Below are 10,787 nucleotides of genomic sequence, written 5' to 3' on the forward strand. Positions count from 1 at the left end.
ACTGAAGAATTCAGATGTTTCTTGACCAAATACATATTTATATATTAGGACTTAATCATAATAATCATTATGATAGACAGAATAAGCTGGAATGAAACCAGGATGACTAATAAACTAATTAATTGTTGCACAGTTGGTATGAATTTATTATTATGATTATTATGATTTTAGCAACTTTTAGACTGTTTTTAAAAAGAACTCAAACTCATCTAAAGGCAGAATACTTCATTTTATAAGTTTAACAAAGTCTAAACCTACACGACTGTAGCCCAAATTATTGTATATGAAAAAAGAAACCATGACTTTAAAATTTACAAATCTTTATTGATATGTCTCAAAATGTTATCTTAGAACATTCAATGTTTTCCTCTACCTCTAGACACAAATATAAAAATGTCAGAGCTACAGTTATAATACTGTTAAGTTACATATTGTAAACATTTTCAGATTTTTCTTTTTGCTGAAAACATATGAATTCAAAGTTGAAATCAAATGTCTTCAGACATAAAAGGAAATACTGTGTGAAAGCCCCTCATCAGCGGTTCCCTCTTATCTCTCCATGACATATGAATAAAGTCATGTAACTATAAATATATTGTACCCAATCTATTCACCCTTGAATAGACAGATTCTAGAGGATTACACCTAATAAGGTGGTCTTTTCTGAAAATGTTAACTCATATCTGCTCGGTACACTGAGCTCAAACTATTTCTGTCTAATCCCACAATCCTGCAATACATCTTGCCTTCACAAATCTTTTAATGTTCAGTTTTTACTGTAACCTCTTGAAGAGGCGTTGATTCAGTTGAAGTGTCCCCCTGGATGGGCGTAAAGCTTCACCCCATGTGACATGATGAATAAAGTCTGATGAGCAGCTAAACCTGTTGGCAGAGCAGACACATCTGCTCTGGGTGTGTCTGCAACCACAGTGCCAGAAAGACAGGTGAGTTCAGATTCTCGTGTACTCAGCCATGTTGCTGTGGGAAAGATTGTGCTGATTAGTCAAGTGGAGGCGTTGATATCATACTGCCCCCCTGTGGTTAGACAAGGAAACTACAGCAGGGCGGCTCAGTGAACAGGTTTGGAGAGAGAAGCTGAGACATGATCAGGCAGCTCACTGCAAACTGAGGACAAAGTCAGTTTATGTTTTACAGACAAACACCGAATGTCCTGGTGAAGAACGTCACTGATAAGAAGTGAGATATTCTACTTGAGGACGTGGATTATTATGACTGGACTTGAATCGATGCATGAAACTGCGGAAGGGTTGGATATTTCCTTGGGCCATCTATGTAGCACAGTGGTCTCCAAACTGGGGGCTGCAACCTCTTACAAGGAATCACCAGATAAAGACAGTGGGGTGAAGATGATTGTCCTGATAAGAAATATTTTGATCCACAGAGTGTTTATTTTCCAGAATCTTCCCCTCTATTATTTAACAAACTCTTCTATTATTTGCTTTTCTCTCATAAAACAGGCGCCAAACCTATGACACAATCTCATTTTAATGGGTCATGAGAAAAAACAAGGTAGGTAATCAATGGTACAAGAGAGGTGACATAATTTATTAGCATTGTTAAAACAAGTTATGTAATAAAAGCTAACTGTTCTGATATTATTTAAGGCATGAGATGGTTCATTGGGCACTAATACAATTAGCAAAGGAATGAACATGGACTCTCCTAAGTGGTATTAACATTGTGACAAGTATACAGTAGATATATACAATTTATACATCCATAAAAACAGCATTAGGTTCAATGACTTAAGAGAAATATTTCACATATATACTGTAAATATAAAAGATTTGTTTGAAGCATTGTATGATAAATAAAGACCATCTGACAGATAGAAGCTAAATTACTGCTTAAAACAAGTGAGTGGTGATAGATTAGCAATATCAAACACAATTTATAGTTTCTAATCTAAAATAAAAGGAGAGATATCCATCTCGTTGTGTTATAATCAAAAGGAAGAGGAGCTGATGCATGGAAACACATAATAAAATAATTCCATTATACGCTTGTTGGCTGCACTCCTAGTACACTCCAGGGCTGTTACGAATCCCACAGCAGAGCACCATGGTGAAGATCATCTCAAAGATCTAAGTGGGAGAAAGGACAGAGCGGTTTAATGCGATATGTCCCTGGTCCTCGTCACAGCTGATAAAAGCAGGAGTTTCAGAGAAGCTGTCGTGAGCCTTCTCACATCACCGCTGCATGAAATATGCGCCTACATTTTCAATCTGACACTCACCATGATGACGGCAACCACCAAGGCGGCCAGACCAATCAGGTAGAGCTTCTCAGAGAACAGCTCCACCAATTTAACGTGACAGCTCTGAGAGGAGACGGAGGCAGAGTAAAGACACTTAGTTACATCACATGGATCTGCTGTCACAACAAGAGGTTGTGATGACCACACATCTCTGGATAATTAATGGTCTCATTTGTGATCAAATACTAAAGGGAGGGTGTCTTTATTGCTGGGATCAGCCATTTGGATCAAAATGGTACAACACCAAGCAGAACCCATTGGTAATAAACCTCAACCAAGTAACATTTGTGTTATTTGTTCACATCACTGTAAGGGTTTCTGAGCAAACTAAATATGCTGTTATAGTTCAGAGTCTCATACTGTATACACATTGTTTTGGAAAACAGAAAACAAACATGTGACAGCTTCAAGGTAGAAGTCTAACTTTTTGTCTTTTGCACCGACCCAAACTGAGTCAATTTTAACCTAGCAGAGTAAAATAAAGTTACTGGATGAGAATATGTGCTAAGTACTTGACATGAAGGTACAAAGCTATATCAATGTGAAATCTAATATTGTATTACATATTGTATAATATATAATAAACAATTGTCCTATATTATAATCTAATAATTTTCCTTCCCATTACCCACTATTAACACACTGGTGAATTAGTGGCACATGGATATGTGCAAGGATGTATGGATGAATGGAATCAACTGTTAATTATACATTTTACATCAAATTTGTACCTGAGATTGAAGAAAGTCCTCTGCAGACTTTCTTGGACACAAGGTGGTGGCAACTTGCATAAAGAGTGCGCTGTCATCTCCTTTACCACAGCAGTCGAGCTGAAGAAGACCAAGGACAGAGACAAGAGGTCAATCTCAAACTCAACAAAAAATTATGACTGACATGTTTTATCATTTAGACATAATAAAACAACTATTGTTGTTAATGCCACATCACAGCCAAATGAAGATTTTTCGTCATGACGTACCGTATTGTGGAACACATCCAAGACCTTGATGGCAGCGTCTTTACTAGGAGACCCAGAGACATCCAGAGCCTTGATGTACGCAGAGTCGTAGAAGTTGATCAGCTCTTTGGAAATCTGTGGACAGTGGAGAGTTGCACAGGTTGTTTTAAAGACAATCAGACAGACCTGGTTCACTGGAGTGAACAGGACTTCACCGAGCTGTGTGTGCGCATCACTTACCGTGTCCCTGTTCATGAAACCCCAGATTGCTGCAGCAACTTCACAGGCAAACAGGATCACCAAAAAGAAGAAGAACTAAAGAAAGAAAAGAAGAAAAATGATTTGATTCTCAAAATCAAATCCTCTCATGTGTTGAAATAATTATTTAAATTCAAATTATAGACAGAGTTCCTGTTTGATAAAGTTCACAGACACAAGAGCTGCAAAAAAAAATAAATTGAGACGCTCACCGTCCCCAGCAGACACTGAGATTCCTGAATGGCACCGTAACATCCGAGGAAGCCAACGAGCATCATCACGGCTCCAACAGCTATCAGTATGTACACACCTGTAAACACACACAGCAAGAAACTTAAGAGACTGTCGTGTCAGCATTGCGTCCTATGTGCCACTAGGGGGCAGCAGTGTCAGAGCAGTGTGAGCCCGCTGCCCATTTATTGATCTATACATTGTTTGATAATGGACTTCCTGGATGTTTCCCTCGCCTTCCCTGAAGGATGACATGACATTATTGACGTTCTGGGGATGAACAGCTCTCGCTCCACGGCGGGGGGAGGAGGAGCGGACGCTGTGCAGTGGCCAGGCCAGGAAATGCCTTCCAGACACCCCCACCCCCCACAAACCTGCCTCTGGGCTGACCTCTGACCTTAAGCATTATCCTTCCCCAGGAACCATGTGAACACACTCAGACACAAATACATGTGTGTGATTAAACTGCCATAAAGGGAAGACTATTTATTTTAGAGGTCCGACAATGCATTTACCATAAAAATCCATTTTTAGTCATTATGATCCATAATGATGAGAAAAATACGGTTTCAAATTATGTTTAATGGCAAATAGACGTGTGCAACACAACAGACACTAGAGCAGGTGAATAGCAGTGAAGCTCCAGTTACAGCTCAGGTTGTGTTTTATACTTGTTTAAGAGAAAACGGTGCTGGACACCGTAGTTGATTTAGAGGACAAGGGGGACAGTCATTCATAGATTATAAAAGGTATTGTTATGTGACACCAACGTGTTGCAGCCTGCCCTAAATGTGTCTTCCCTGCTTTTAAAATATAAATCTATGTATTATCACAATAATTGTGGTATTAAAAGTAATAGTACTCATTGCGTATGATAGCTCTTCGTATGCTATTGTATCGTTTACTGACATAGGATGTGTTAAGATGAGATGTTTAACTACCTGTAATTTATTTCTTGTTACAAAAATACCTCTTATGTAATACATTGAGCCTTTGTATCTGATCTCAAATCTTAACCTGCAAATGAACTAAAAACTTTGCCTTGGCACACATAACATGCTTGTTTCTTTGAAATTTAATTTGATCTGGAAGATCTTTTGAGATATCCCTATGGCAGCAAAAACAGGAAATAACAGGCCACTTCAGGTTTAGTCTATTTATATACATGCCTTTTGAGCATGTACACACACAGCCCATACAAGGAGGCCAAAATACAAATTCCTGTAAATGAGATATTTTAGGTTCACCAGTGATTACAGGAAAAAGAATTACAGGATATACTGATAGGTGGCTCAGCTTCCACATATATAAATATAATAGGATATAATAGGATAATGATGTCACTTCATCCAGGTGACATCATTATATCATCTACATTTCAAAGAGAAATCCAAAGGGAAATACTATTTACTGCCCGAGATTTATGTGACAGCTATAGTTAGTTGGTATTTTTCAGACCAGGTTTTTGCATTATCAAATAAATATATGACCCCTCAGATGTATCTTGTCATCCTTTAGAAGGGAACAACACGATAAAATAAAGAAGTAAAATAAGACAGTGTAGTGGTAGTTTGCTGAATACGTCTCCCACCACTGCTTTTAGTGTGACGGTCTGGGACCAGTCTGTTTCTTGGTTTTCTATTCTTAAACACACGCAAACAAATCCCATGCAGCCTTTAATGTAAGATGACAGTGCGGTCTGCAAAGGACAGACGGTAAGAGACTGTGACTCTTCTGCATCCGCACACTGCAGCCTGCATCATGGATCACGCACGACTCTTCCTGCATTTACACTTTCCCCAGCTCAGCTCAACACCTCCTCCTTTAATACACCCTCCCTGTCCGCCTCTCTCTTTCAGGACTTGATGTTTTTGTTGTAGTGAGAAACGGGGGCTACAGGGCCAGTAACCCGGCAATGCGGCAAAGCAGGCATTACTTCCACTGCCTTCCATTACTATGACAACACCCTTTGAGGTTTGAAGGCTATTGAGACTTTAAGGGAGACAGGCAATTTTATACCACCAGGGAAGTTCATTTATTTCTTGTCTCCCTCTGTAATCTCCAGAGGGGCAAAAAAAGGAGGTGTACACCAGCTAAAAGCCCCACTTGGACTTCTCACTTTCTTCTCATTCATAAAAAAAAAGGGGGGGGGGGGGGGGGGGGTTGGGGGCTGTAAAGCCATGTCCACACTGTTGGAGCTTAAACTCAGGTGAACCCATATGTCTGTGGATAGTTGATGAGATAACGATAAATGAGTGACTGTCATTTTGTTAAAGGTGACAGACACTGTAGCCTTGATATCTAACATGACGGCTATTCAAGAAACTGTGCAGTCATTCTCTATCTTGATAGAGGCTATGTGAAATAGTTGGCTTTTCCATAATAATAATGATAATAATAATGTTTCATGTAGTTTCTCATTAGACAAACTAAACCCCTGTAGAGGGGTCTGGGGGCTTCTGTTGACCCCCTTTTGCAGTCTTTATGTTAAGCTAAACAAGGGAAGGCTAGCATCTCCTGGCTGAATCAGTGTTAGTTAAACCAGTGAAGTGCAGGGATGAAAGTGGTTGAAGTTCTGCTGCAAAGGAAGAGCACGAAATAGATGTGTTCGTGCTGAAAGCAGCCGGCGTTTGTTGTAACCACTGACAGCAGCTGAAATGTCGGCATGAGAGTGGCAGCAGAAAGCAGCACTCTCATTTATCCACAATGAGGCAGAGCTACTGGAGCCCCAGTGTTTGTCTTTGGGCTGAACTTTGGTAAACAGCTTTATCACAGAATACAACATACTGAGTACTGAATACAACAAACAGAGTTACAATAAATAAATAAACTTTGAAATCCATCAGTATTTTGTCATTTTCTCATGGGAGGTTTTGCAAATTTCCCATTTTGACATTTTGGTTTGAATATTAATGGAGCAGGTTTCACTTTACCGTTGTTTACACGTAAAATGTCATATTAACATTAATTGTGCCTTCCTTCGCAGCCTTTACACAGTGTATCTCTTAAGTAATGAAACAATGCAGACATAAAAATGAAGTCTGCACACCAGGCACTGCTCAGGGTGCAAGTTGATCACCACATGTACAGTATGTGTGTTGATTTTTGTACTCGTGTCTTTGTCCAGCACCAGCAGTTAGTTTTTTTGGGGGGGATGTGTATGCTGCCACTACATGTGTTAATACTTACTGTGTAAAGCAACAGAAATATAGGCAACCATACTTGTGTAACAAAATGTTTCACCCGCACTGTATCTCCAACAGCATGAGAGGCTGAAGCACCAGACGACTGACAACTGTCACCAGTAATGATTTCAGAGCCTGGTTAAGAGGTAGGAGTCTGTGTATTTCCAGCCTTACATAAATACCACTTTGGTGTGCCAGCATGCTAAAAACATCCACTCCAAACTCTAATTTGAGTGGTAATGTGCACATGTACAAGGTTATTTGAATTATGCAAGGGCGTATGTTCAAGTGAGGGAGAAAAAAAAAAAAGAAACATTCCCTTGATCTCGCTTGGGTGGGCCTCTCTTGCCGCCCTGCCTTTAAAATCACGAGTGTGCCTCTCCTCTATAAAAAGCACCGGCCTGCCTTTGCGCCGTATATTTACTGAGGAGTAAGTATGGGAGAGCAGCAGAAGCCCAAGGCTAAATTAATGGGCTCACTAAAGTTCACCACCACAACAAACTGAAACGATGGACCTTTGAAATGTTTCAAACATATCATGTATTGTAGGTTTTGGTGCCAATCCCTGTACTGCTGAGGGCAGTGAAGTGGACATGATGGTGATTTATGACTCTAGTGAGACACACACTCTTGATTCGGTTGAACCTATGAGACTTTCGTATACAGAGAACATACAGTACATTCACACAAAATTCCTGTAGACCAAATAATTTAAAGGGTGAGTGACAGAAGGCCCATGATGGCTTTATTTCTGCACCACGCTCACCGACGGGTATAGTTTACTCAGAGCCCACATGTGTCTAAACATCTGTCTGAAGCATCTGTTCTCTCTTCAAAGAACCTCAAGCCTGGGACTCTGTGAAGTTTCCAAACATCTGACTAAGAACTCATCTAGTACTACTGGCTGTGCTACTACTAAGTCATGCTGCGGATGTACGTAGGTCCTGTTTCCTGTCTTCTCCAGAGAGGTCACACTGCTCTTACTATTTATGTGCATTACTCACACGGTCCCTGCTGATGGTGATGGATATGTATTTTCGTGAATCAGTGAACTTACACTGCTGTGTTAACTGTGAGCTTCCTGTAATGTGGAAAACAAGGTATGAGGACTGAAACACTAAGAAGTAGCTCAGGAAGAATCACTGGTGGGAAGACAAGATGGTGACTAAGGAGGTGGAAAAATTAGTTAATCTACACAACATAAGGAAATTAGACTTAGCAGTACTACAACACTTGTTGCACTACTATAAAATAATTGCATGAATTTCTTTTTTTTTCAGTAGCCTATATTTTGGGGGCCTTTTTGCCTTTACTTGACAGGTTAGTTGAGAGAGACAGGAAATGGGGAGGCAGAGATAGGGGGAATGACACGCAGCCCCATAAATGCATTCACATTTGTCTTCACTTTGTATCCCCAAACTGAAATAAACTCAGTGGACATGCAGAAACCTTGTGAAACCTTGAAAATAAATGAAATGATAAAAATATCCACTTAAAAATGTTGTAAATCTCTCCTTTTTTTGTTTAATAAAAATTATGTTAACCCACAAACAACTTCTTTTCTATGGTGTTTAAACACTGTGTGACGAGGAAGCTCTGGTGTTAAACATGTATACTCACTGATGTAGAAAGTGCTCGGTGCTTGATGGCCTTCAAACTGAAGTATGAGGAGGTTGCTGGTTTGACTGTCATGGCGGAGCCACAGGGCCACTCCTAAGATCACTCCTCCGGCCAGCTGTCCCAGAGAGAAAAAGGTTTTGATGATTCTCTTTCATGTTTCTTACTTTGATGAAACATTGAGAAGGATCAGAGCCATTCAAGATGTCTGATAGTCAAGAAACGTTGGCATGAATATTACAACAAACTTGTAGTTATCAATTTTTAAGACAATTTAAAAAGACTCATCAACTTGGTTTTTCATATGATGCCGACGCAGTGGTGTGACATCTGGGATGGCTCGAAGTCCAACACTCCTTAGATCAAATCAGTGTCCAAACCTGTCTACTAATGTCTCTTGCCCTGTGTGTCCAGCTGTGCCACGAGGCACTGAACTGTCCGCTGTCCTTTAAGAGAGGATGGGAGGATATCCTGACACCCCAGTGACCTATGGCACCGACCATGTCCTCACAGCATTGTTTAAAGCCGACTCAACAACTTTATTTTTCAACTTCATCTCCCTCAATCTCTCCAAAGCAGATATATCCTGATAAAAGTTTTACCACACAAAAGCTGATAGAGCATAACTACGGGAGGATCACACCCAGCACAGATTAGTAGTAACATGCAGACAGCTTTTTTCTTTTGTCAATGTTTATATCAAGAGTGCACTCTATTGTTCTCCAAGAAACAGGAAACCAAAACTCGACATGAAAAATAGCAACATGAGGAAGAGAGGGCTCAGACTTTTCACAATGACAGGTAGCTACAGCAGCAAAACCAACAGAGGAAACACTCAATCAAACTAGCGGGTGGAGGATATGATGACTCTGTACTCATTTTTTTTTTTAAAAGAAAGAAAAAGGATGTTCTGTGAAGGCAAAACGCATGGAAATTCACAAACAAGTACTCAGCTCCGACGGTGGAAGGCCACGAAGAGGAAGACACTTTGGCAGAAAGTCTGGTGTGATGTAATGAAGAGTAAAAGTAGAAAGATATGGTACATTAGGCCACTGGACTACTATGGTAAGTCACTTCTGAGATAACATTTTAGAAAAAAAAAATGAACTTGAGGAGAGCTCAGCTTGCGGGAATGGAATTTAAATAACTGCCCCATCAGATGTGCTGTTTCCTGAGCTCAAAAGTAGCAGTTGCTGTAACTTGGTGACCAGGTAGTGGGAACAAAGTAATTTCAGAGGGAAACGGCTCGCCCCTCCCCCAGAAACTCTGTTCAATCTCTCCTGTTATTGGTTTTTAATTAGGGGAGAGCCTCACTCCTTTCTTCAGTTTCCCCTCTAAAACATCTGCAGAGATCTGCAGTTCATGTTTAAAATATAAGCATGAGCAGCATATTCAGAGAGATAATGAATCTGAAGCACAGCTTATGTGAGACATGTGAAACATTAAAAAAGAAGTCCCATCACAGTCAGATGCCCATGCACCGAGCCCAGAGAGCTAACCCTCTCCCTCTCTGGCCTGGCCATGCAGAAAATAAGAGCATTTTTAGCTGTGACTGGCTGAGGTTTTGTGCTGTGCTGATGCCACTCTCCTCTCCAAAAAGAGAGCAGAGCTGCATAATGAGCACAGCAGGGCAGGAAACCCTGTGCTTCTCCTTCAAGACTTATTTATAAATTGAAAGCACAGAGCCACACAGATGTGTAAATGTAAGCAGTAAGCAGCAGATGTTATTTTTAGAGGAGAAAAAGTTAGGAAGCAGTAGAGGCCTGTATTACTCAGACAAAATCTGTAATCATAAATAAATAAAATGTGTTCAACTCACCCAGAAAATAAAATTAAAGAAGAATAACATATATTTAATGCATCTTGTGCAGCCCGCCACAGCCATGTTTCCTGGGTGTCTTTTTTAATCAGCTCGTCCTTTTTGCCCAATCAAACACTGTGTGGAGTCAGGCTACTGTCCGGGATCTCACGGTCTCTGCCAGAGGACTCCGTCTATTCAAGCCAGGCGGGGTAAAAGCGTTTCAGAGCTGGACACTCCTCCTTTGTAATCAGGAGTGAAAACCGAGACGGAGACCTGCCCACCAAGGAGGAGAGGAGGCTGAGGGAAGAGACCAGCTCTCCATCTGCAATAGCGAAGAGCCAACGAGTGTGAGAAAGAAAGAAAGAAAGAAAGAGGATGTATTCCTCTTTTTCCCATGAGAAAATTTTGTGTCATGGTGTTGAAACATAGTGATGCGCTCCATTTGCAGCATTAATTAGT

The 10,787-nt window shown here is 40.4% G+C and overlaps 1 protein-coding gene across 1 annotated transcript; it reads right to left on the reverse strand.

Moving 5' to 3' along the window:
* Positions 1 to 1,522: 1,522 nt before the first annotated feature.
* Positions 1,523 to 10,493, reverse strand: LOC310987773 (CD81 antigen-like). Its single transcript, XM_083974192.1, has 8 exons — positions 10,347 to 10,493; positions 8,531 to 8,645; positions 3,707 to 3,804; positions 3,477 to 3,551; positions 3,258 to 3,371; positions 3,010 to 3,108; positions 2,258 to 2,341; positions 1,523 to 2,105 (listed from the first exon to the last, which is right to left on the reverse strand). The coding sequence occupies exons 1-8, from the start codon at positions 10,410 to 10,412 to the stop codon at positions 2,040 to 2,042; spliced, it is 717 nt and encodes a 238-aa protein (XP_083830318.1). The 5' UTR covers positions 10,413 to 10,493; the 3' UTR covers positions 1,523 to 2,039.
* Positions 10,494 to 10,787: the final 294 nt, after the last annotated feature.

Source organism: Trachurus trachurus (genome assembly GCF_905171665.1).
Source record: "Trachurus trachurus genome assembly, chromosome: 6".
In the NCBI taxonomy this organism is placed as follows: Eukaryota; Metazoa; Chordata; class Actinopteri; order Carangiformes; family Carangidae; genus Trachurus; species Trachurus trachurus.

What these genes read in the sequence shown, in the direction of transcription:
- LOC310987773 (XM_083974192.1), bottom strand. Translation starts at nt 10,412, where the DNA reads ATGGCTGTGGCGGGCTGCACAAGATGCATTAAATATATGTTATTCTTC. An exon ending in CTCAGTGTCTGCTGGGGACG is followed by an intron (nt 3,552 to 3,706) that starts GTGAGCGTCTCA and finishes TTCTTTCTTTAG; the next exon opens with TTCTTCTTCTTTTTGGTGAT. An exon ending in TGGTGGTTGCCGTCATCATG is followed by an intron (nt 2,106 to 2,257) that starts GTGAGTGTCAGA and finishes TCTCCCACTTAG; the next exon opens with ATCTTTGAGATGATCTTCAC.